Raw genomic sequence first — 26,058 nt, forward strand, 5'->3', positions numbered from 1 at the left:
ACTCTCCGATCGAGGATAACGCCTCGTCTATTTCCATCTCTTTGCTTGAGTTCTATCGCTCTCGATCGGCCCTCGCTTAGGGTCCAGGTTGCTGCTATTTGTTCTAGATGCGGATAGATGAACTAGAGTCTTGCTAGTTTAGGTAGTAGACTGTGATAGCGAAGATCCCTGACGATTGATACCACTAATCTGCTGACGAGTATACTAGGCGTAAAGATAGGTGCTATCATGGAAGTCAAGAGACCCTATTGTAGACACGATTGCTCACAACTGACACAACTCGACGCGTCATTATCAAGTATACTAGGTGTAGATAGTGCCTCCATGTGATTTATCGATACTTGAACCCCGCTTCTAACATCATAGCCTTCACCCAACTGACCAATCTCGGCTAGATCGACCATAGTCACTGCTGGTCCCTTTGTACTGTGACACTGAAGACTTCTGATCGATCTACTGACGAGTATACTAGAGGTAGATAGTGAAGACACACTATTGTAGTACAGGATTGCTCATTACTGATACAACTGAACACATCACTGACTAGTATGCTAGGTGTAGATAGAGCCACGATCCCATTTCTAACATCACCACCTAATCGACCATAATCTAACAAGCTTATCGCGAATCTCAAAGAAGCTTCGCGTATCAAGCAAAGCTCGTTTGGAAAAGCGATTCCCTATGAACGGCTTGCGCAGATCCGCTGAGCCAGGAGAAGGCGCCGCGACTGGAGGAACGGTGCAGCTCGACGCTTCCGTACTCGATCTCGAAATGGCCGGAGCAGAAGGGCGGGAAACAGGTCACAGAGACGACTAGGAAGTCCAAGTTGACCGCAAAGTCCGAGTCGGAGTGCGGTATACGCACGAATTCGTCGCCGCGCGAGGTGCGTCGGAAGCTGTCGTTGCTCGAGGAAAAACGAGCGATCTTCCAGCGACGGTTGTTCCAAACCACCAAGGACTCAAACTCCAGGGAGACGGTGGTCGCCGTGAGCCTGGACGACGAGGACAACAACAGGACGTCCGCGAAGGAGGAGGAGAAACGGGAGGTGCAGACCAAGAAGAAGGCCAGGCACATCAGCGTGAAGAAGTTCGATACGTTCTCGACGTTCGAGGGCACTTTCGACGAGGAGACGGGTGTCGGGTATCTGGCTGGCATCGAGGAGGACTATACGGAGAGCTACGATCGACAGAATCACGATTATTCGGCGCATCCGAGCACCATGGGACCGATGGCCGGCGGCAGCGATAACGCGGAGAGGGCCAAAGTCGCCAGCCAGGACAGCACGGTGAGAGCTTTGACGATACTCACCGTAGAGCTTTTCTTTTTACCTAGAATGGAGCATAGTAGCTTTAGAACAGATGATTGGTTAGACCAAGGATACTTAAAGTTTTGGGGACCAACGACCACTTTCGAGAAGGATGCTTATAATGCATATTTTAGAGGGGAGGGATGTTACTGCTTTTGAACGAATGTGGCTCACGACCCAAATTTTAAGGAACTATTAGTGGATTGATGGGGTTTTCCTGATGAAAACGAGTACAAACATGACCAGATTCGGAGCATTTTTTATTAGACCCGCTTTCAAGTGACAAAATCGATTTACTACTTGTAAACGAATATAACTCACGATTTAGTAATCTATTAATGGATCGGTGGGGTTTTCCTGATGAAAACGAGTACAAACACGACCCAATTCGGAGCATTTTTTATTAGACCCGCTTTCAAGTGACAAAATTGCTTTACTACTTGTAAACGAATATAACTCACAATTTAGTAATCTATTAATGAATCGGTGGGGTTCTCCTGATGAAAACGAGTACAAACACGACTATGTTCGGAGCATTTTTTATTAGACCCGCTTTCAAGTGACAAAATCGATTTACTACTTGTAAACAAATATAACTCACGATTTAGTAATCTATTAATGGATCGGTGGGGTTTTCCTGATGAAAACGAGTACAAACACGGCCTACTTTGGACCACTTTAATTATAGGTTATTTTTGAAAATGTTCAACTATACATATAATTAAACATAGTCCGAATGATGCTGTGTTTGGACTCATTTTAACCGGGGAGACGTCAGTAATCTGTTCGTAATACTTCCACGAAGATACAAGGACAAATATTATAAGAACGCTAGTTTATATATTTGTCATTATATGATCAAGAGAACACTATCAATGAATCGGTGGGGTTCTCCTGATGAAAACGATCACAAACACGACCTTTTTTACTATACCCGCTTTCAAGTGACAAAATTGGAACCATGGATTCGCTTGAAAGCGGGTTAGGTAGTGAATCCAACCAAAACTAAAGAGAAGTATCGCTATTATTTTACTCGTGCTGGAACTTTATTTTTTCGACCAAAAAATGAAATTTTAGAACTGTTGTTTATCATGGGGACAAAGTATCTATATCAAACTGAATTTTCTTTTCTTTTCTAATTTCTGCTTTCGTACATACGTGTTTGAAAGCAAGTGTATCGCAATGTTTTGAATATTTGATAGTTTTAAGTGTTACATTGTGATAACACTTAATGTAATACTGTTTTACCCTAACATGTATTTACTTATCGGCGACTGTTGCCCGACGAACGGTGACACTTGTAATTTATGTCGATGCTTGTCGACGATATCGCGAATTATACTACTTGTTCGAGCTAATAGTGCACACGTACAGCATGAATCCACTGCTCCCTAAGCGCAGACCACTCTCAAGTACGAACATCTGTAGGTAATTACAACCGTGGATACAATTCTAATCGAAATTAATTACGAAAACCCTCACTAAAATCAATAGAAAGTTCTTTTTAAAAACATGAATGGAATTGGAATATTTACAGACATTTTGCTCTGTATCTATTGTACTTGTAAAAATTACTTGGCCGTAAAAATAGCAATATTTATTCCGCAAGCTTATCGAAGCCCCAACAAAATATGTACATGTTTGATAAAAAATATCTACTGCAAACTAATGTAGGGTTAAAAATTTGCTAGAAATACAACAATGTTGCTTGCATGATTATTAATATATTTTTTTTAAGTTTAGAAAATTTTTTTCGTAACTCGAATAGAACGTTAAATGGGGCACACGTTTACACGAAACTGTTGTGAAACGCCCTCTGTATTCGTTTCAAAGGATATTTGATTTCTCTGACGGAGAATCGATAGACGCTTTCTGCGGTCCTGACTTGTGGTTCCCTTCTATCCAACCTGCTCCTTTTAGTCCAGATGGTCGCGAGTTTTTCGCGACTCCGTGCACTCCGTGAACGAGGTTCGTGTTACATGCGTGGTCTCGCGTGCTCTATCTCGTTCTCGGTGCTCTCTAACGCGAGAAGCTTAATTGGAGCACGGCGGACGGCGTCTCAAGAGGAAAACCTGCCCGACGCTCTCCCATTTTTGACCCCCCATCTTCAAAGATCCAACAAAAGACCACGAAATCGCGGAACACGATCTATTTCGAAACATTTTGAGCAAACGAACGCGTGCAAAAATTTTCAAAACGAAAAACTTCAAAATTTTGGAGCCACGAATCTATGGTGTTGAATATTTTATAATTATTATGGGGCTGTATGGATTATTGAAAAATTCTACAGACGCTTTTTTTTCGTTTTTATAGCAGATTATCGTTACCATCGAGTTTATGGTTACAAGCTTTGCAATGGCGGGATTATCCGTCGCGCGTGCAACCACGCACACCGTGGATCGTGTTTCCTATCATGATTTTATTTTGCCACTACGAAACGCCACGCAGATAATATTTCTACGGATCGCCAGGCAGAAAATGGCGACCCCTCTACCTGAATTTTATGGCGACCCGTGGTAAATTTTAAAGCTACTAGATTATCCGAGCGGGAAACTTTCCATGGGTTTATGAGTCATTCGCCTGGAATTTTGGGAATATTCCATTCCTTGGTTTATTGCAAACGGGGCTTTGTCCCGTAGACTCGGAATTTTAATTGAAAACGTTACAAATTTCAATTTACATCGAGTCTCAAAATAGATATTTTTCGATTGTCCATTTATCGCTGGAACCAATGTAATAATTATAAATATCATCAGAATCGAATTTTTGCCAAGATATACAGGGTGTTCCAAAAAAACTAAAAAAATTCAATATTTATATGGTATGTTTGTATCTCAGAAACGATTAACCTTTCGACCCGTGTTTACCAAAGCTTTTTTACTCGCTACAATGTATCCTATATACCCATATAAATATTGAATGGTTTTTTTTTGAACACCCTGTATTTTCTTGGAGTATTTTTAAATGGAGTCGAGGATATTGAAAAGGTTCGTCGAAACGTGGAAAATTTCCAGGCTCGAATTCTATAGCTTTCTGGGATTAGCCACTCCGCGTGGAATTGCTTCCACTTTTGACAAATCCCTTCGTTGTTGACGAACTTCAGACGCGTCGTCTGATCGCATTCCCCGACGATGCTTCTCAGTGAGTCATTTCTGTGGTGCACGTCGAGTGGTTCGGTACGGATCCATCGGATCAACGACGTCTGAGAAACGTTCGAGAGCCGCGCGCGTAAACAATGGAAGTCGAGCAGAAGTTCTGGAAGAACCTGGACGCGTTCAACTTTGCCAACTGGAAGTTTCACTCGAGGAAATGGAAGTGGTGGAGGGTTGGTTTATCGTTTTTTCTAAATTTTTTTCCCACCCCCAAAACGTCGTTCGTTTCTTTCAATCTTCAAAGCGACTTCCGGTGTCCACGGATTCAGTGATGATCCTCGATAAAATAATTCAATTTCTGTTGAATTCGCGGTGGGATTTTTACGAAGTATTTCGATGAAATCGAATTTTTCGAAACTCTGTTTAAATAGAAAATGAAGGATTTGTAGTGGGATATCGATGCAAAATTACATCACAACGGTTCGAACAGTGTCGGTAGAGTAATCGTTTTCGATAATTTATTACTTCCCGACCATTTTACAACTCCGATCGTAGTTTGTCATTTTTCCACGGAGTCGATAAGATAAGTCACAGTACGAACACAACATAGTGCAAAATCGCCACACGAACGCGTCGACGGATATTTAAGCTTGCAAAATAATGTTAAAAATCTTCTGAAAATCAATCAATCGAAATGTTGCATATTATCTGCAACGATGTCGAAAAATAATTGCATAATAGAGATAATGTAATGAGAAACTCCAGAAATACACGGAAGTTAAGAGAACGCTATCTTTGCACAATAATCAGTGTTTATTAAATGGTATAATAAACAATCGAGGTTGTTTAATAAAATAAATTAAAAAGAATTCTCCAACCAAGAAAACAGAAAGTGAAAATAAAATGTATCATTTACCATGTACGATTCAATTTTCAAATATTCCCGCCGAAATCCACGTGACTCTACAAAATGGAGTCGTTCGTGTGATTTAAAATTTTTATAATTAAAAATATGGTCAAGATAAGTAGTTGTGGACCCGTAGATTAGTTCTATCAGCAAATAACGAGTGATCTTTTCTTTGTTTGTGCAGTCGTCTCAGAACAATGCGCCAAATGCCGGATTAGGCGAGAAACGAGAACACTTGTACAAAATTCTGGTGATTGGCGAGCTGGGGGCCGGAAAGACATCCATCATCAAGAGATACGTTCACCAGTTCTTCTCGCAGCACTATCGCGCGACAATTGGCGTCGACTTCGCTCTGAAAGTCTTGAACTGGGACCCCCACACAATCATCAGGCTCCAGCTATGGGATATCGCAGGTCAGTCGTAATTTACGATCCCCCGTTTCTCATCCCCCCATTTGTCGAGAATTTATCTTGCTTATTTTTGCACGAGAAATTAGCTTCCACCTTATTGCAAGCTTCCTAAGTTCTCTAACATGTCGAATTAGTTTGCAAAACTAACTCTGCCCCCCTTAATAATGAAAATGAGTGTCTTTCGAAAGATCTCGACTACCAGAAAAATGATGTCGAATGGATGTAAATATTTTTCTGTATTTTTTTTGCTGATAATGGAATTTCGATGGTAATTACTGCTTGGGGAATTGAGTTCGTTTTGGAGCGATTTCAAGGTGGTGGTTGCTCGTGTGTTACAGGTCAAGAGAGGTTCGGGAACATGACTCGAGTGTATTACAAGGAAGCAGTGGGTGCTTTCATAGTGTTCGACGTGACGAGAAGCGCGACCCTCGACGCGGTGGTCAAGTGGAAACAGGATCTGGACGCGAAAGTGCAGCTACCTGACGGTTCGCCGATCCCCTGTGTCCTTCTGGCGAACAAGTGCGATCAACAGAAGGAGGGGCTCGTAAATTCACCGGCGAAAATGGACGACTATTGCAAGGAGAAGAACTTTGCTGGATGGTTCGAGACGTCTGCCAAGGAAAACGTCAACATCGAGGAAGCGGCACGATTCCTTGTTAATAAAGTGAGTTAAAATTTGAAAAAACGAGTCCAATGTCGAATAGTAGATATAGATACACGCCACTATGCAACAAAGGGGTTAAGATGGAATTATTGTTTCATCGTGAACCAAGAGTTGTTTGCACATGGGGCGAACTACGATTAACGAAGATAGTCTGAGAGCTACGCACAAGTTATTTGCAGAATATCGTGTTGCCCCCTCGATTGATGGCCATCGGCCACTGTGTATTACGTTCCATGGATTTATCAATGACGTCGTTTCGCGCCGAGATGATCGCCTTAACGAGACTCCGGAGTTCGTTCCAGTCGACGTAAACTAATTTACTGCGTCGGTCATCCGCGCATCAGCTGCGCGATGATAGAGCTTAAGGCGGAAACACATGACGTTTGTCTCTGATACACGAAAATATAAATGAAAGAAAATTACGCTTTATATATATTTGTCATTATATCATCAAGAGAACATTACCAATAAATCGGGGGCGTTTGCCCGAGTAAAATGAGTACAAACACGACCTAGTTTGGACCACTTTAATTATAGGTTAGTTTTTTAAATATTCAACTATACATATAATTAAAGATAATCTAAATGGTGCCGTGTTTGTACTCATTCTAACCGGGGAGACGTCAACAATCTGTTCGTAATACTCCCACGAAGATTTAAGAATAAATATTATGAGGATGCTAGTTTGGGTCGTTCGAAAGTGGGGGTTACTGTTTCAATATTTTACAGGCGCGCTTGTGCTCGAGTTGCCGCGTTTTCTATGCAAGATAATCCCAATTTGTAATGATATTCGCTCCGATATCTGACCTACTCGGGAAGAAACCTGCTAAATGCCCGTTCTCTCGGTTTCAGATACTTCAGAACGACCAGCTAATTAAGGGCAACGGGTCCCAGGATCAGACGGACGGCGAGAGATTCGCGCTGAACCAGTCGCCGACGAGTTCAAAGAAGTCCTGCTCCTGCTGACGAATCGGTAACCCATCGATAGCAGGATCGCCCGTTCCGTTATCGTCGCACCCTCGTCGTGACCGCGTTGTCGTCGACGCCATGACACTGACGTCCGTTTGGTTCGTGCTGGCCACCGGTTTTCGTCTCGATCGCCGCCGCGAGAACACAATGGCGGCCGTTTATCGCGCCGCGACGGCCATCGGGGACACTTAGGCGCGATTGGCTGGTCGCCGATCGCCGAGGACGCGCAATTCCGACCGATCGTCGCTCGTACTCGTCCGTTTGTACATACACGCGTTCGTTAACCGATCCAGAAGGAATCGGAGCCTCAAACGCTGAATCGAGAAAGGAAACGATGGTATCGGGGGCTGACAGCTGACCTAGACCTAGCAGTGACCTAGTTAGAGCAGAAGACGCGGAGTTACGATGCAATTATACAATTTTACAGAATTAATAGTTTAGAAACGACTGAAAGAACCCTCTGTTAAATTCTGTTTTAGATACACCTTCCAAAATATTGATTTCTAATTTTTATAACGAAGAAGAAGGAGGTTCGTAAAAGTGGAAATTAATTTTTGTAGAAATCTTTAATATACATTTATTGCTTCCAGAAATGATGGGGGTGGGAGGCTCGAAAGTACATTAATGTTTAAGCGAGGATCGTTAAGGATTAGAACAGTTGCCTTTATAGAAACGAAAACGTCGAAGGCGACGACGCTCGAGTTTTTAAGTGATATCTTCCCGCGATCGACAGCTTTCGCAAATAGAATGTTTGCGATTCAGCGTTCTCTGCCATCCTCGAATTTACGCGACACGCGCTGATAGATTATTTCCATTCCATTTATTGCAATTAAGTTTTACGAAAGAAGAATAAACTGTTGCTCGCCACGTTATAACTAACACGATATCGAGAAGATTTTCTCTTAAGGGGTCCGCCTAATTCGGACCTCCAATCGATGGGTATCTAATAGTTTTTTTTTTCGAGAAACTTTTGGACATATCAATTTTTAATTTTGCACGTACCATTTACTTAGATCGATACAAATAGAAAACTTGAAAAAGATTCATTTTAGAATAATACTTTTTTTTTAGGGCTCGAATCTTTGAGGAAATGTAAAAATAAAAATTGTTTTTTGTTATTAAAAATTAGACGGACCTCTTAAGCGAGTTCGGTGGTCCCATCGATCGACCTCGAAAATTTTTCTACTTTTTAACCCCGCGATGCGACGAAAGCTTTCACGGTCGGCCGTAACTCACTTTAACCGAGACCACGAGTAAAAGAACGGCAACTAACAGGTAGCTAACTATCGATCGTACGTTACCAAGTAAGTCTAGTTATGTAACCCAAGCTCTAACTTATATAATACAAGGTGGTCCATTGGAACCAGGACATTTTAAATAAACACGATTCAATTAATTCTTCAAAAAAAAAAAAAAAATTTGTATCAAATAAACACTTATTAATTATATCGAGAAAAAAGAAAACATGAGTAACGAATGTTTGCAACCTGTTTCTCCCGCGAAGCTATGCAATTTTTGTTGTCAACAGTTGTATTGCTTGAAGCAGCGAAGATGTCCAGTTTCTAGTGGGACCACCCTGCACAACTGTCGCCAGAATGACCCGTCGTGACGTTCTAGCGTTGGCAAGTCATTTTGTCGGCGGTTGCAGGCCCGATAATAGATTCTTTTTATACGAAAACGCCTTGACATTCACGCGTACGAGAACACGCTTAGAATCAGAACGAAATTCTCGTTCGTTACGTTCATTAATTTTTAAGCTCACGGACGGGCGAACGCATGCACCGATGCCACGTGTTTTCGCGTGCCCGAAATTGTCGACGTATTATACATAATGTAATTATATATAAGAGACATATTATATAAATATTATTTATAGCGAATCACTTGAGAGTCAATACATTATTACGTTGCAAAGCATTCAGTTCTAGCTGTCCTTCTCGACATCCTAATTTCTGAATAAAAATAAATTTTTTGAGCGATATTCTCGATAAAAAACAAATTATAATAACAAGGATGATATCGACGTCTTGGAAAATACCAAAACTATTGCGTTAAAATTCCACTTGAAATAAAAATAAAAATAGAAATTTGCAAGATTGGGGATAGCAAAGTTGATACAAGATTAGGAAATCTTGGTGTCTTTTTGTCGCGGATGATTCGATGATTAGATACCATTTGCGTCAATCGATCAGATTTCGATCACACTATTTTGATACACAAATAACAATTTTCTAATATTTCAAATATTCTCGAACATTCAAAATTTTTATTCGTTGAATTAGCTTGATTATAAAATATTCCAATAGTCACAGGCCTAGTTCGTGGACAATTCTCGGCACGGATATTGAGAACCACTGGCATCGAAACGACTATGAGCTTAATTATACGAAAACCGATGAAAGTGTTCCTCGTTCCATCCATGACTTCTCAAGCATTCCGTCGTTTTTACTCTATCACTGAACTGTTCTATTCATAAATAATCAACAATCGAACTAGGACCCTTTTTTGAACTTAGACGTATATAAAAAAACAAAAAGAGACCGTGTCTTTTGAGAGAACCGTCACTTCCATGTTGAAACGAAGATCGATGGAACGATTGCGTTACTTTTTAAAGAAATTTTAGCATAGAATTTTGTGTATAGAGAGATCCATACGTATATACATATAAAACACCATTACTATAATATATACACAACCTACTTGTATAGCCTATATTGTAAATATCTTGAATTTTACACCAACGCGTCTCTTTTTCATTGATCGACGAAAACTCGAGGCAGGTTTATACATTTTTGTATGTATGTATCCGTACGAGTCGTAGAAAGGACACGCGGTAAACGTCGTTGCTTTACATAAGAGGAGAATTGTCGGCTTGGATGCCTTATTATAAGAAAACTAATTCCATTCTTCTCTTTTATAATGTACAGGTGCAACAACACGCGTTTAACCTATTAAACAGTCTTTTAGAAAACCTTCATCTCCTTGTGTATTTCATTTATTTAAAAAATCAATTTATGACCAGACGATCGTCCTGACATATATATCCGCGATAATGCAATTCTCTCGCGAGAAAGCGCTCGAGACGCTTCGCCACCTGGCAGTAACATCGCAGTACTGCTACGGGCGAGGTATCGCGCGGGCCGAATATGTGCATGCGCGCGCAAGTAGACTGTCGTATACAGGGGTCGCGTGGTCTGCCAAACAGTCGTACACATGAAATATTCTGCATTGAAAAGGGCAATCAGAAGCACGTTTTCAATCAAGTTTGTACAGTTTCGTTTTATTTTAAACGGGTCTCCGACAATTTATTCGTGGATGTACAATATATTTTAAAAAAATTATCTAAGGATTGAAATTTGTATTTGGAAAGCTAGTAAACGGGTTCTTTGCGACTTCTGCGTCGAATCACTAGAAAACCAGCCAAATGGCTGACGGAGAATATGGCCAGAAGGCCTATTATGTCCATCGCGTAGTGATTAGGCAAATAACCGTATTTCTCCAGGACACCCAGTCCGCTGGATATGCAAGGCTCTTCAGGGTCCGGGGCACAGTCTTCGAGAACACAATAATCAATGTTTAGAAATAATTTTCAATCGTGAGATATCGTAAATATTCTTAAATTGGAGATATTAAATTTACTAAGCAACACTGTACTTATGTGATCGATCAGCATCCATTGCGTCAAGGAAACTGCTTCCAGACCGTAATAGAACTGGGATAAGTACTTTAACCACGCGATACCGGGCGCAAGGTGTCTGGAAAGTTCAACAATAATTATACAACGCCACGAGGAGCCTTGAAATCTAATCGTTACTCGATACTAAGAGTTTAACAATTTAAAGAATTTCACTTACTTTTAATATACAAATAAAATTTGTTCAGAGAGTCGATAGTGGTCGATGATTGTTTCAGATAATCGTAATTTTTGTTTCGAATAAAATTTCCACGGATTTGACTCGTCAAAGGGTGAACGATTCGAGTTTTACGATTCGAGGTGTGTTTAACTTTATCTGATCAATTTGCTCACCCGAGATGCAGGTAAATCCCGCAGAACATCAGGCCAAGGAAGTCCAGTGGCACGGAAAAGAGAGAAGCCGTGTCCACGGATTTAAACGACGCCGAGAGGAATAAACCTGTTCGAAAGATTTAATCGTCGACGTGAGTACCGCGCCTCGGGGCACGTTTCCATGCAAACAAATCTTTTCTAATTTCTTTGTTTCGATAAATCCTGTTGCGATATTTCTTTGAGAGATACGACGGTTGTTGAAATAATTTTTTACGATGAATTCTGTTGGCATGGAAACGAAAAATCGTGTAATTGTTGTCCATCGGATTCCTCACCGAGCGCGGACGCAGAAATGGCGCAGACCACCACTGGTAGCGCGAAGTAAACGAACCCAAGAAATCCACCCTTCAGACCGGTGATCGTGAATATGAAAACGGCGTATAAAAATGGTTGCATTATCGCTCCGGGTATCTAGAAATTTCGTGCTCACTCAGACGTTTGTTTAACAATTTTTCAGTGAAGAATATGTTTTAGTTTTTTTAGTTAACACACGTTCGTCATTTTGATACGAATTTTTCGACAAAATTAAAAAATTTCAAATCGTTTTGAAAAAATTACTTTCAATTGCAGAGGTCAATTACAATCATTTTTGGTCAATAGACACACCCCCAAAATCCTAACCACTTTCGAGAAAAAAATTCGAGAATGTGTGAAATTTTTCGACGGAAAAAAATAATTTCAAATCGTTTTGAAAAAATTATTTTCAGTTATGGGGGTCAATTACAATCAGTTTTTGTCAATAGACATACACCTGAATTCCTACCCACTAGCGCGGAAAAAAATCGAGTAGGTGGACGAGTTTTTCGACAAAATTAAAAAATTTCAAATCGCTTTGAAAAAATTATTTTCAGTCGTGGGGGTCAATTACAATCATTTTTGGTGAATAGACAAACCCCCGAAATCCTACCCACTTTCGAGAAAAAAATTCAAAGGAGGAGTCGGTTAAGCGCTTGCGAGAGAGACAATCGCGTGGCCCTCTGGTGACGAGAACGGGAGACTATGGACCCCACACTAATATTTTGTCAACAATATAACCCTTTATCCTGCCCAGTCTTTGTCTTAGAATTGTTGGAAAAGATCATGATTATCGAGTGTCTCACCAGAACGACAACTTTGCTGATGTAATACGGCGCTGGACCGTAAAGTCCGCCGGCGATGTCGCGCAGCAAAAGCGGCAATTCCCGTGGGAACGTGTAGAAAACGGCGTAATTAAACGTGAACACGGTCTCGACGACCACCAGGTAGAGCAGGCCCTGCATGTTTTGTATACCATCCTGATTCATCGCCCTTCCCGTCACGTCCACGTATGGCGACGCTACTAGCAGGCCTACGAACTTTAAAATACGCGTCTGTCGGTGCTCCAAGGAGTTGGAGGTCGAGAAAATCTAGGAAAACTTTTTGGAAAATAGAACACAATCGTTCAAGGAAAATGTGTATTGAGGGGAGTACTGCTGTTTTGTGATTTTTTTTTTTAACGATAGGTACGCTCTTTTGTCCTGAAATTTTGTAGATATATTCATTCATCTTATAAGCATCTACAGTATTTTTTTCATCAATAAATATTAAAAATTGTGGGAGTTATAAATAATAAGTTATGAGACAGCAATACCCCCTTAAGATCTCGCTGATTGGAATTTTAATGGTCTGGGAAATTATTCACAAACAGTGTGAATTTGGACACACATTTGGGACAGAAGGAATTTATTTATTTTTTGGAATGTTTGCAATAGGATATCCTTTAAAGATACTCGAAAACTGTGAGTTTGAGAGCAGAGAGAGTCGAACGTAATCGATGTCTCACCATGTACGTTACGAATCGCAACAGATGAGAGGCATAGTTCCTTTTATAGTCGACGTAGGTCCTCCAGGTGAGCCACTGCACCTGCGTCAGTGCTCTGGCTTTCTTAAAATCTTTACGCGTGGAAGGAACCTCCGAGAATATTAACGGAAGATCGTCGACGTCCGAGGAGCCATTGCAAGAGAATTCGATCAGTTTCGACACTCTCTGACCGTACTTGGATCTCTCGTATTGATCGCAGATCCAGTTCACCTGCAAAGACGGCGAATTGCTATTCTCAGCTTCCTTTCCTTCGTTAATTTATTGCCTTTACCTTCGCATAACTCTCTGCTTCCTTGTCCCTAACGATGGACAACTGAGAAACGTAAAACTCCGCGCTGTTGAAGGTCGCCGGGCAACGTAGATTCAAGCTGGAAATTCGTATTGCGTTTCTTTTTTGTGAAAAGTTAATCGAACGCCTCGAAAGAGCCAATAATCCTACAGCAATATAGAAACTAATGCTTTCTTCTCTTTTTTCGACGCCATTAAAATTCTACACGGGCAATTTCAGTAAAAGGGAATTAAGGCGTAATTGGTAGAATCGAGCAGCTTATCGCGGGGAACCTATTCGACCCAATTAAGAACGAAAATATTTTTGTGCAAGAGTCTAAATATAAAAAATTAGCATGCCCCGTCTCGGCTTCGCCAGACCTTGTGCAAAAGCAATTTACGACCACACGATCGTCCTGACATATATTCGCGATAATGCAATTATCTCGCGAGAAAGCGCTCGAGAAGCTTCGCCACCTGGCGGTAACATCGCAGTACTGCTACGGGCGAGGTATCGCGCGGGCCGAATATGCGCTTGCGCGCCCAAGTAGACTGTCGTATACAGGGGTCGCGTGGTCTGCCAAACAGTCGTACACATGAAATCTTTGCATATAAATTACATGTTAATAACACGCTTCTGAGACATGCTAGATAGCCTATGTCCGTCCTAGAGTATGCAGGAATAACGTGTCAAAATTTGAGGAAGATCGGTTCAATAAGTCTTGAGTTTTGCGCGAACATAAAAATCGGCTCTCTCTTTATATAATAGTATAGATAATACCCGAACCTATCGAAAAAGTCCGTGGCGTCGATGGACGAGCCCTGAAAGGCGACTCTGCCGCCAGAGAGGAGGATAACTTCGTGAAAAATGTCCAGCAAACCGGATGCAGGCTGATGCAACGAACAAACGACTATCCGTCCTCTGGCAGCTACTTCTCTGAGCGTTCTGACCACCGTCATGGCGCCGTAGCTGTCCAACCCTGTGGTTGGCTCGTCGCAAAAGAGTATACTGGGCTCGGTGAGCAGCTAGAAAAATCCTCTACCCTATGTGCATCTCGTATTAAGAAAATTGCGAGCAGAGAACTCGTGCAAAATAATCTATATTACAGTTAAAGTAATTAATACAAAACAAAATTTTAATGAGAGATTCTGGGGGCCAAAATAAGACGAAAATCAAGAATAGTAATTTGTTATTTAAAGCTTCGTTGAAAAGTTATTAACGTTTAAAGTTCCGCTTGTAGATAATGGCGATAGTGTGCGCGCGTAGCTGTTCGCGAATTCTACAGGCGTAACTTGAAACGTTAATAACTTCTTAACGAAGCTTCAATTAATAAATTACTATTCTTGATTTTCGTCTTATTTTGGCCCCTGGAATCACCCATTCAAATTTTTCCCCGATCCTTGCAAACGAGCCGCCATTTTTTAGTCGAAAATTACGGATTCATAAGAAATCACTGTTCGAACAGAATTATCGATGCAAGGGAATATTATACAAACGATCAACGTCCACGGTGTCGAAGAATGATTAATGGGAAAAGTAATGATCGATCGATAACGTCGCGTATCGATCTCCTGAACTTAAGACCGCGATGAGAATCAAAGGCTCGTCATTAATCTTACGATATTGTTTGCCGTGTCGTGAAAGAAGCGATGGGAAATTTGCATGTACAAATTAGCGTTGACAAGCTATTATTGATAATATCGGGAGTCGTCTAGGTGTGAATAAAAATTTGTTTTACTGTCTACTGGAGAAATTAGGTTTTGGAACAATCTCCTTTGCAAAGTGATAAAGATGAATAAAAAAAATGTTGATTGCGAGTTTGTCTTGCGTTTGGATGAATTATTGCTTACTTGGACGGCCAACGTGACCCTTTTCCTCTCGCCGCCCGACAACGCTGAGAGTTTCGAGTTCTCGCATGTCCCCAGGCCGAGTTCCGCCAGCAGAGCCATTATGCGTTGCTTTCGAACGTTGGCCCGGAGCCTCCTGTCCATTTTCATGCACGCCTTAATCAACGGAAACAATTGTACAATTCTAACGGCTTCGAAATCCAATAACTCTGAAACGTTAACCGGATTGATTCGACGCGTTCACGTCGAAACATCAAATTGCGTTAACGTTCGCGAAAAATTGACCACCCTATACGCGCAATGACACGAACAAATAACTTTTAATTCCCCGGCAGAGCGTTTGGTGCATTAATTTTGGTAACATTTACTTCCCCAGAACTGTTTGGTAATCGTAATCACCGATAACTGGCTCGATTACAGGATAATCGTAATCGTCGATCGTAAAGCAGATTACAATTTGCCCGACGGTGGGAGGTAACGGCCGATCGACGCGGTATTATCGAATAAATTATTCGAGCCAATGTACCGTGAAACGTACCAATAACCGTCTAAACGTTCCGCAGATATCGATCCCGCGATCGATCGCGACTCGAGCGTGGCCAATTAGGCGCAAACGAGGTGCAAAATGTTTCAAAGCGGCGCGGTCGGCGCGACAGGTGAACCGCGACCTTCTAATTGGACCAACCATGAACTGCATGTGCTCCTGGACCGTCAGCGACTCGACCGCCAGATCCGTTTGAGGGACGAATCCGGATATCCTTATCATTTGACCGGTGTCTATCGGCTTTCCGTTTAACAAGATCTCGCCCGTGGCTCTACCTATCGATCAGAAATCATTTCTCAAAGGTTCATCTTGAAGTTTCTTATTCAAGCAAAGTTAATTCGAAATGTCCTTACTTTCGAGACTAGTAAAGTTTTGATTTTGATTTAAAAATTTAATGGGAGATTCTAGGGACCAAAATAAGACGAAAGTCAAGAATACCAATTTCTTGGTCGAGATTTCGTTAAAAAATTATTAACGTTTAAAGTTACGCTCGTAGAACGGGGCACGCTATCGCATGCACGCTGCTAACTTTAAACGTTAATAACTTTTTAACGAGGCCTCGATCGACAAATTGGTATTCTTGATTTTCGTTTTATTTTGGTCCCCAGAATCTCCCATTAAAATTTTTCTCGAGTTGGATTCAACACTCTGTGTAGCTAAGTATAAAAATAGGAAGAAATATGAACCTTTGACGCGTCGGCTGATGGTCGCGAGCAAAGTAGTTTTCCCAGCGCCGCTGCAAACCGAGAACTTCTTTCAATAAAGAGGACATTTTCCCCCGCTGGAAACGATTAACCCTGGAATGCTAAGCACTCGTAATTTCTACGACCTGTACCCTCGAGATCTCCAATTTTATCTCTGCTCCCTTTGCCCCCGCAGAAACGAATCAGAGGTTCCCCAACTTTCTCTGCTCGACGGTTTAAAAAATATTAAAAATTTTCTATTTTTAATTTGTCGAAGATTGGTGAAATTTGAGGTTAATTGAATTGAAAATATTTTTTTGTCTTCGAATTTTGCTGTGTTTGTTGTTGGAAAGTATACAGACCATTGTGAAGGAGATCGATAACGTTGGTTGTGGTCGTAACAATCCATTTATTATTTCTGTTCGAGAGCTACACATTTTTCCTTTCTCGACGATTGATTGGAGTTTGATAGACCGGATTTAAATATGACAGATTATACAGTACGTTCCGGCGAGTATGGACTTTGTTTTTAATTATTTATAGTACTCCAGCGATTTGCCATGTTACGAGGATCGGATATTATATTGTAAAAAAGTTTGAAGCAAACTTTGAAATATCTCACTGAGTACGGTTTGGGAACCACTGTTCTATTTAATAGTTCGTTCGGGACATCGGTCAATTTTTCATTCGGAAAATATAAACAAAGATAATATATAACGATAGAAATTATTTAAGAAACCCCCATAATATTACCTTGATCCCATGATAGCCATCAACATTCCAGAATTAACTATACCGCTGACTAAAAGTAGAACAGAATATTAACCGAACGATGTCAGATTTCTTAACTCCATCTTTCAGTTTATTTAATTTCGAATGTACCTTCGTTGAGCAGCTGAACGAATTCGGTGTGTTGCAAACCGAAAATCGCTCGTAGACTGCCGCCATTGATTCTTTTCTGAACCGTGTACGATATGTTCTTCCACGTTAGACACAAATCTTTCGGTAAATTTTGAAGCAACGTTGGATACTCCACCCCTCCTTTCATCTGGACAAAATTTTAGAAAACAAAAACTAACGCTAAACGTTCGAGATCAGGCTTAAAAATTAAATTTATATTCTGGCTTTTACAGTGTACCGAAAACGTTAAATCAAATAAATAATTCTCTTCGAATTTTTGTTTAACCGAATCGACATTTGTAACCCTTCGACTATGTAAATTTTTTCAATCGAATTTAATTAAATTTCACAAACACTTGGTTTTCCTTTTTGCATCTGTCGAGACTGAGAAAATAGTGGAATCGTTTTCCCTGTACCGCGAGCTTTATATGGAATCCCGCGCAAGGACTCGATCTGCGGTTCTCCGACGAGAAAATGAAAAATTAAAGAAAAATGTCGTCGAAGGTCGTGTCTTTGTCTTCATGGCGTAAGAAGCTCCGTAATTATTCAAGAATCCTTGTTGCAATGCTGATCAAAGCCCTTCCACCACTACTGTCTTATGCAGCGCCTGTAGGTCAGGTTGATTACATAAAGTACAGGTCCGGCTTGTGCGCCGCCATATTGGACCAGCTAGCATAATGATTCTGTTTATATAAGTCATTTCTACAAGACGTCGTATCAACACTCTTTTATTAATTTCACGAAGAAAACTAACCTCCATAAAGGACCTCTAAAACGCTTTTCAAAACTTGGAGAAAATTATTTTCAGATTCAAACTAACTGGACGAACTATGACTCTATTGAAAGTTTCTTAACTTGACGAAACTCGCTAAATTCTGACTATCAACAGAAGTGAAGATTTCACTAAATATGGTATCAACACTAGAACTACCGAAGTGGTCAAAATGTCCCATTCGTAGTCTCTAATAAAAATTACATAGTCGTGGGATTACAGTAATAAAATGATTTTAATTTCCAGTAATTAAATTTGAACTGATTCCAAACGACTCGAGTCCATCGCTACCCACCACCCTAGGTATCATGCCAGACGTTCCGTTTCCACCGACCGATACGTTCATACTTACTCTGGCAGGATGAAAATAGATCCGGAACACCGTAAACCCACAAGATCACCGATCGACAAGTTCTCACGATACGCACCAAGGAATACGACTGATCTATCCACGAAACATCCCACCGATCAAACACGCCCCCACTCCTCGCGCACTCGAGCGAGGGTGAAAGAAAAAGATATTTCTCTAAATTGCTCTCACTAATCCACGGACAACCACGACGATTGGTAGCTACGGTCGGGCTCATCCGATCGGCACGCGATCCGCCATTACGTAACGTGCATTCGCATAATAACTTATTCGGACGGATACACTCGTCAAACGTTTCATCGGTCTCGACGAAAACAACTATCCCTTTGTTTCCATGACAGACGTGTCTGGCTTTATTTTGGTAAGCGATACGGATCTTCTTCGATGCGAAGAATAACGTTTGGAAACGTCGCGAGCGGAGATCGCTACGGCGGTGTAAGGCTGACTAGGTTATGGTAACCGAAGGCGTGTGTTATTCACCCACAATACGACACCATCGCGAGTGGTTTTGCGGAGGAAGAGGCGATGGTGTGTCTTATATGGAACGGTGGCTCGTTGCACAACCACACAGCGGCGCGACGAACGCACTGGACGGATTACCGAGTAACGAGAAAACGGTTTAACGCATACCGATGGGGATTCGAACTAACAATAAGACTGGGACTTCACGAAACCCGGATCCCCCATTCGACTATCCCCTTCTTCCAAGGTCCCCATTCCTATAAAATTGTTGAAAATTTATGGTTGAGAACACAATACGCACGTTCTTAGTAGATAATTATTTAATCGAGAATAAAAATAAGAAATACAAATTGACTACACGACGAGTCCTATCTGTCCGGTGTCTGGAACGAAACTGAAACCTGAAACCTGAAACGCGAAATAAAGAGGATTGACCCGTTCCAGCTCTCGACTGTTTTCTTTTCGATTACGTCATCGCTGGGGTTCCAAACATCGGAGACGCCTCGCGACAGCACGACAAAAAGTTCCTTTGTTCTTGGGATCGACTCGTTATTCGTTTACGTAAAACACATGGTATAATTACAGATACAATGGTTTCTCAAATGGTAAATAGAAAAATGTCTAATCTCGGCTGAGACGAAGCCTTACTGAAGAGTAGAACTATACTTGCAACAAAGTCAACTGGTCAACCAAGGTTTTACTACTAAAAACGAATACTTATTTATTCTTGACTTATTTTAATTGAGTATGGAAGAAGTTTAAGAGCTGAACAAATTTTTTCCGAAAGATTTATAACAATAATATTACAACCGCATAGCTATGTGTTAATATTTTAAAAATCTACTAATTTCACGCGTAGAATCATAATAATTAATTGTGGAACGCTTTCCTACTTGGATGCACGTGTTACCCTAACCGCGAATTAATTCGTAACGAGGTCTCGAAATATAGGACGAGACGTCGTGTTTTTGCCGTAGCTTTATTTCCTTGACAATTTACATACAAAGAATAATTTATCATTATTTATTACAAGACTAATTAATTTCCATTCCGAACAATCGCCGGGTCCTATAAATTAGTGCAACGTTACGACGCGTTAGCAATAATTCAAAAGCTACGTATCTGAAAAATAATTAATACACGCGATTTTATAGTTAACGAAAGCAAACGCGGGCTTTATTTATTTATCCACGCAGAGCAAACACGTCGGAATTTATTTATCTACATGGAAAATAGGAAACTCGAGATACGGGGAACATTCATCGCGGACTCGTTTAACTTCAATTCCATAACGAAATATTGATTTTGCATTGCGTACATTTTTCATTTATTTAAAACATTTGTAACGAACGGTCCCACGGAGTTTAAAATATTAAATGATGTACGACCATCGGAACGTTAAAAAAACACGATTTACCGCGGTTGATGGTAATAAACTGATGCTTTGTAATTCGAGATATTACGTTAAAAACTAATTTGAAACTGAAACGAGCGTACGGCCTTTGTGATTATAAAATATATAAAATAAAGCACGCGAGACTGGTTTGAAAGTGTGTCTCGCTATTTGCTACGATGTTTAAATTGGATTACAAAAAAGTGTTGCACTGCCTGCGAATCGCGTTTCTACTGGTAATTTGGTCGTTGAACTTTCTTTTGCCGCGCAAAATAAGTTCTCCGTGCGCGAGGAACGTGCGCCGGAAGACCGTCGGGGATTAAGCCGGAAGATCAATGATCGAGGAACGTCCACGCAACGCGTAGGGTGAAAGGGTGCAGAGAGGGGTGTGTGGAGGGTGGGGGGGGCAGAGAAGGGATAAAATCGTGGACGCGGGCGAGGGAGGGGAGCGGGAGCAATTGCAATAAAACGACCGAAATATTGGAATCGGCGCAATATGATTCTACGACGGATCGCGGAATGAAACGAAACAATGTTTGCGTTGCGCGGAACGTTGGACCGTCCCTCTCTCTTTCGCGCCCTTTCTCACCCTCCCCACCTTCCTCTCTGTCTCCCTCCCTCGTGCCGCTTCTCTCACCCCAGCTAGGAATCGAGGATTTGTTAATATCGAGCGCCTAGCTAGTACCGTGCCAAAATGGCCGACGTTTAGTCGTTCCTTAGTTCGGGTTTAACTGAACGACGCGACGCTGGGCGATCGCGACGCTTACGAGCCACCAAAGGCCCCGTGAAACTTACAGTCCGAGGCTTCTGAAGACGATCGAATCGATTCACCGCGTCCTCGGATACTGACACGACGGGGATTTAGAAAATAAATCGTTTGGGACGGAGTGAAGTAGGAATTATCGAAATACTCGTGGTCTATTGTCCAAATATTCGGGAATAACGCGTACATAAATATTTTTCACGAACACTCACGGTGACGTTTCTCAAGGGGGTATTAATATTTTGGACGATTTTTTAAATGAGAAATTATTATCAGGGATATGATTTACAAAAATTCTAAAGTCACAGATGATGGTAAATAGGAATTTACGAGATTGAAAAGTATAGAGGAACAAAGGACGTAAGATAGAGAGAATGAAGCTGACCATCGATTCTCGAACGACGACTGAAACTGACGCGTGCTTTTCGATCACGTTGTATGCGCGCGTCGACGCCGGTTAGACAGTTGACTGTTTTAAACCAGCGGTTAAACAAGTAAACGTGTGTAAACATCGCCTAATCGACGGGAGGCGACGGTACGGGCGTCGTTCAAACGCAATAATTGGAGGAAAGCAGGGAAGTGAATTTCTCGATCGTTCTTGCGGCTCGGAGGGGAAGAGGTGGTGAAAGGTTTGAACGATGTCGAGCGCGACGACGGTGCTGTTGAAGAAGAGAGAGCGCACGCAGAACTGGGTCCCCGAGGAGAAGAACGCTTTGTTCGCGTTGATCAAGGCGCACGTGGCCGCGATCGAGAACAAAAAGATCGATGCCACTGCCTCGGCGATGAAGACCCTAGCGTGGCAGCAGATTCACTGCGCGTTTCGTGGACGATTCTCCACCGACAGGGACATCACTAGGATGAGGGAGCAATGGAGGCGGATGAAGGCCCAGGCCAGGATGGAAATGTACACTTTCGCGGAGAAGGTGACTGCGTCTCGTTCTATACCAATTTAAATAATTACATTCGACGATGAACATAAATAAATTAGTACAGAGTGTGTATCAATTTCGAAAAAATTCGTGTAATGTCTTCTTAGGTATATTAATTGGTACAAAATTTGGAAAAAAAAAAATCTCCAATATCGGCCAGGTTTTTGTCCGAGAAAAGAAGCCACCTTAGGGGATGCTCTGTGTATAACACGATACACTCGTATCGAGTTCCAATAGCGGTGGAACTCGATACAAAAGTTAGAGAACAGTTTTAGTTCGGAGGGGTAGTTCAAGTGGAGTTTGAGTAAACCGAAGTTTACTCTGTTTTCCTTGCTGATTTACACTGTTTTGTGAACACGCCTTTATGAACGTGTTTACTCGGAACAAATGACGCGCGAAATATTAACGAAGTGGGAAAAATTGAATATTTAAATATATTGAATAATTAATATATTTTAATATATTAAATAAAAAAATATATTTGAATATATTAAATAAAAAAATATAAAATTTAATTTCAAAGAAATATATACATAAAATCACGTAAATATCTAAATACGCCTAGTATCCAACTAAACCGATGGAAACAAAATACACCACTAGACTGCGGATTTTATGCAATCAGTGGTGTATGCAAATATGAAGAACGTATTTGTTCAGGATATATATGTCCATGTAAAATTAAATATTTAATCTGTAATATTCGTATTAATACAACGTGTTAGGTGAAAAGTCTGGGCCCCGAGGAGGCGGCCAAGTGTCGACCGTCGAACCTCTCGATCGAGGTATGGCGGTTGATGGAGAAGGCGAAGAAGAACGACGGGGATGGGGACCGTTCGGACGAGAACAGCCAGGAAGGTAGCGAGAGCTCTACGAGCCTGCAGGCAATCCTGGACAAGTTGACGACGTCCACGCCGGAAGTGATAGTCAACGAAATTAAAGTCGAGCCGGATAGCGACGACTACAACACGGAGGAGGAAGCTAGCCAGGGCGAAATTTACAGAAAAAGATCCGATCAATTGGAAAATAAACGACCACGGATCTCCGAGGATGAACCGATGGACCTCGCCGAGCAAAAAGCGCGATCCGTGCACACCATGGGTCGCCATCTTGATAATGGTACTCTTTTAATTTCCTATAATAATTTGTAACCGAACGTGGAATAAAATATACGCTTGCAATTATTCGAACGAGCATGGACTATTTATCCGAACATAATTCGATCCGTTAGCGGAAGAGAACATATCCGCTTCGAAGAACAGAAACGATCGGATCGACGATTACGAGGAATCCGCTCGAAGGGCAACGTGGATGCTGGAGGTGGCCCAACGGGAGCACGATTTGAAGCTAAAAATGTTAAATATCGATCTAGAGCGTGCCGAATTGCAGAAACAGACCGCCATCAACGAGCTGAAAACGTCTGAGATTAAGAGGCGAATGATAGAGAATCAAGCTACCGAGTATTACAGGTTTGTATTTGCTTCGATATTAACGCGAGGCTTATTTTTAAGCACCCACTGTTTTCACCGAGTTCACTCGATAGCCTTTAATTTATCCCGTACGTTTTTCTTAATCATTGCGTCGAATTTGCGTGTTCGTGATAAAAATGAAATTAATATTGCCGCCAAGAGAGCGCCGGTACGGTTATTGCACGAAACTCGTGCTGGAAAGAGAGATGCGTCACCCCTCTACTACTTATAGCATTGTACGGTTTCCATTGGAATCCTTCGATACTTGCTGCACTTTGAAATTTCTCCATCAAGAACAATGCAACGAGTTATTCTTACATTTTCACGGAATATGGCTTCATTAAGGTATTAACGAATATCTTCCACGGGATACTTTTTTCTTTCACTGTACGAAATTATTGTATCTGCGACGTTTGCTCCAACCCCGGCTTTTTCCACACCTTGCACTACGTAACTTTGCAACTACGTATATTGAATTCTGAGTTTTCTCTTTTAATATCGTAGTACGAAATAAATAATTCTTGTTCCGTTCGAACCGATTCAACGAATTTTAATATATCTAAGACTTATTATGGAATTAATATGTGCACTTAAATTATGTAACACCCATGTAACACAAGATTATCCAAAAATATTTATGTATTAATACTGTTTCGAATTTCTGATTAATTCTAATGTCGATACTCGAAGCTGTGAACGACTTCCATTAAATTGGTCAACTATTCGATGCATCGATGATATAAATGGCCACTGAGAGTATTTTTAACTGCTACCAGTGCGCCACAGCTTTTTTTTGGCAGTGTAAAACATTATTACATCTGCTTCTTTCAGCCAAGTAAGAATGTCTGGTGAACGCGGATCAGGTGTTGGTAAGGGTGGTGGAGGTGGTGGTAGTATTCGCGAAGCTGGTGGATCCTTTGGCAAAATGGAAGCTGCCCACGAGGATCAATATTTTTATAATCAGGTCGGTTGCATTAATTCGCTGTTCTATGTATATGCTGATTTATATATAATGTTTTTCTTTCTTTAGCAAAAGGAACAACTTCAAAAGCTGAAAGAAGATCTACACGACGAGATCTCCTTCCACGAGGAACAAATCAAGCGTCATCAAGAAGCTATAAACCGTCACAAATCAAGAATGACAGATATGAATGAAAAATGAACTGATTTTTGCCGGTGCAATATTCCTAATTTTTCAAGAAGTGTGAAGTTGCCCTTTATAACTATATAATATCATGCATTGCAGATAGTAAAGATGGTAGAATCATCGTGTCTGTATTCCTTTTTTCTTTCTTTTGTTACAAAATGTTACATAATAGAATAAAATACATTGATTTTTAATACGTATTAAAGGAAAAACAGCTTTCATTCGTTTGTACTTATTGATACCAAAACTAATTTATACGTCTCGAACGTGAAATAAAAGGTAGAAATCGATTATTTTGATTCTTTTTCCGATAATCTCCGCATTCGACTGTTTTTACGTTTCTGACAGAAAGGCAAAATTTCTGTCTAATTAAACTTGCACGACTTTTTTTGACAAATTAATGCTTTTTCCACATAATGTTCCGATATATTCTACGAACTTTATCGTACGAAACTAGTAGGTGAGTATGATACTTCAAAAATATAGTGACGATCACGAATATTCCTTTTTATGGTTATGTTAATTTCTTCGTTTGTCAATAGTTTCAAATATTTTAAAAGAAAAAATAGTGATTCCAATAATAACAAGACAACAAACGATAATATTGCTTTCGAGGCCGAATATTATTATAAACAGGTAATATCTTTTATAAATAATGTATCTAATGATACTGACGAATAAAAATTTTACTTATTAGGACAAAGAATTACTAGAAATGGTGAAGCAAAAAATGCAGGACGAGGTGAAATGCATGCAAGATGAAGTTACGACGATGCGCAACAAAATTGAGGAATACAATCGCAACATAAACGAAAATCTTCGATTTTTGAAAGGTCTTGACAAAGATTTATCGGCCAGCGATAAAAAGTGACATCACTATTGTGCACAGTTATTATGTATACGTTATTTTTCCAATATATGTTTGATAGATACTTTTTTTTCTTTTTGTGAAATAATTTTATAATCGAATGTCAATAATGCTTGTTAACTTTAAAATTACATATTCTAGAATCATAAAGGTTACAAAATATGCAAATAAAGAACATAACTTGCCTTTTTAAGTAATCGTGTAACGAACTTAATATTTAGCACTCACCATTACGTTGTCCTCCACTTCCCCGTTGCATGTGTTGATCATTTTCCAAATCTTTGTCCACTTCCTTCAGGATCCACACTTCCTGGAAAAAGATTCTATATTATTTCTTATAATACTGATAGCAATCTTTATCAGAACTTCAGAGGAACATTTTGATAGTT

At 40.7% G+C, this 26,058-nt stretch overlaps 5 protein-coding genes across 11 annotated transcripts in view; 4 read left to right on the plus strand and 1 right to left on the minus strand.

Annotated features, from left to right (window-relative positions):
* LOC122405284 (ras-related protein Rab-32) overlaps nt 1-10,276 on the plus strand; it is a 36,208-nt gene extending 25,932 nt beyond the window's left edge. For 3 of the 6 annotated variants that reach the window (XM_043409912.1, XM_043409915.1, XM_043409914.1), the window contains exons 2-4: nt 5,490-5,718; nt 6,054-6,379; nt 7,232-10,276. In XM_043409912.1, the coding sequence (XP_043265847.1) occupies nt 5,490-5,718; nt 6,054-6,379; nt 7,232-7,345 (669 nt within the window). In that variant the 3' untranslated portion in view covers nt 7,346-10,276. Of the gene's footprint in view, nt 1-698; nt 1,286-4,471; nt 4,632-5,094; nt 5,222-5,489; nt 5,719-6,053; nt 6,380-7,231 lie in introns of those variants that run through there. The other 3 variants (XM_043409911.1, XM_043409913.1, XM_043409916.1) reach the window with 3 other exon arrangements.
* A 373-nt stretch (nt 10,277-10,649) lies between these two features.
* On the minus strand, nt 10,650-19,355 carry LOC122405160 (protein scarlet-like). Its single transcript, XM_043409696.1, is given in 14 exon segments — nt 10,650-10,900; nt 11,003-11,103; nt 11,376-11,481; nt 11,690-11,825; nt 12,515-12,748; nt 13,216-13,464; nt 13,526-13,622; nt 14,309-14,547; nt 15,373-15,525; nt 16,055-16,188; nt 16,600-16,649; nt 17,350-17,398; nt 17,479-17,676; nt 19,289-19,355. Coding segments are annotated over 14 exon segments (1,995 nt in total). The 3' UTR covers nt 10,650-10,718.
* Nucleotides 19,356-21,894: 2,539 nt separating this feature from the next.
* On the plus strand, nt 21,895-23,735 carry LOC122405161. The gene is made up of 4 exons (XM_043409698.1): nt 21,895-22,179; nt 22,911-23,304; nt 23,417-23,654; nt 23,729-23,735. Exons 1-4 carry the CDS (start codon nt 21,895-21,897, stop codon nt 23,733-23,735), a joined length of 924 nt encoding a protein of 307 aa, XP_043265633.1.
* A 131-nt stretch (nt 23,736-23,866) lies between these two features.
* On the plus strand, nt 23,867-24,955 carry LOC122405309 (ATPase inhibitor mai-2, mitochondrial-like). 2 transcript variants are annotated; one of them, XM_043409957.1, is made up of 3 exons: nt 23,867-23,999; nt 24,486-24,618; nt 24,685-24,955. In XM_043409957.1, exons 1-3 carry the CDS (start codon nt 23,953-23,955, stop codon nt 24,814-24,816), a joined length of 312 nt encoding a protein of 103 aa, XP_043265892.1. In that variant the 5' UTR covers nt 23,867-23,952; the 3' UTR covers nt 24,817-24,955. The 2 variants fall into 2 exon arrangements, with proteins under 2 accessions (XP_043265892.1, XP_043265893.1); XM_043409958.1 differs by having other exon boundaries at nt 23,987-24,120.
* A 184-nt stretch (nt 24,956-25,139) lies between these two features.
* On the plus strand, nt 25,140-25,672 carry LOC122405310. Its single transcript, XM_043409959.1, has 3 exons — nt 25,140-25,261; nt 25,344-25,437; nt 25,499-25,672. The coding sequence occupies exons 1-3, from the start codon at nt 25,218-25,220 to the stop codon at nt 25,670-25,672; spliced, it is 312 nt and encodes a 103-aa protein (XP_043265894.1). The 5' UTR covers nt 25,140-25,217.
* The last annotated feature ends 386 nt before the right edge of the window (nt 25,673-26,058 follow it).

Source organism: Colletes gigas, unplaced genomic scaffold (genome assembly GCF_013123115.1).
Source record: "Colletes gigas isolate AHSC1104 unplaced genomic scaffold, ASM1312311v1 Colletes_gigas_Sc00004, whole genome shotgun sequence".
Taxonomy (NCBI): domain Eukaryota; kingdom Metazoa; phylum Arthropoda; class Insecta; order Hymenoptera; family Colletidae; genus Colletes; species Colletes gigas.

Excerpts from the sequence above, each read along its gene's own strand:
- LOC122405161 (XM_043409698.1), top strand. The coding sequence starts at position 21,895 with ATGTCGAGCGCGACGACGGTGCTGTTGAAGAAGAGAGAGCGCACGCAG. Across the intron at positions 22,180-22,910 it reads TGTACACTTTCGCGGAGAAG|GTGAAAAGTCTGGGCCCCGA; the intron begins GTGACTGCGTCT and ends ACAACGTGTTAG. Across the intron at positions 23,305-23,416 it reads GGGTCGCCATCTTGATAATG|CGGAAGAGAACATATCCGCT; the intron begins GTACTCTTTTAA and ends TCGATCCGTTAG.
- LOC122405309 (XM_043409957.1), top strand. The coding sequence starts at position 23,953 with ATGCAACGAGTTATTCTTACATTTTCACGGAATATGGCTTCATTAAG. Across the intron at positions 24,000-24,485 it reads CGGAATATGGCTTCATTAAG|CCAAGTAAGAATGTCTGGTG; the intron begins GTATTAACGAAT and ends TGCTTCTTTCAG. Across the intron at positions 24,619-24,684 it reads ATCAATATTTTTATAATCAG|CAAAAGGAACAACTTCAAAA; the intron begins GTCGGTTGCATT and ends TTCTTTCTTTAG.
- LOC122405310 (XM_043409959.1), top strand. The coding sequence starts at position 25,218 with ATGTTCCGATATATTCTACGAACTTTATCGTACGAAACTAGTAG. Across the intron at positions 25,262-25,343 it reads TTATCGTACGAAACTAGTAG|TTTCAAATATTTTAAAAGAA; the intron begins GTGAGTATGATA and ends GTTTGTCAATAG. Across the intron at positions 25,438-25,498 it reads CCGAATATTATTATAAACAG|GACAAAGAATTACTAGAAAT; the intron begins GTAATATCTTTT and ends TTTACTTATTAG.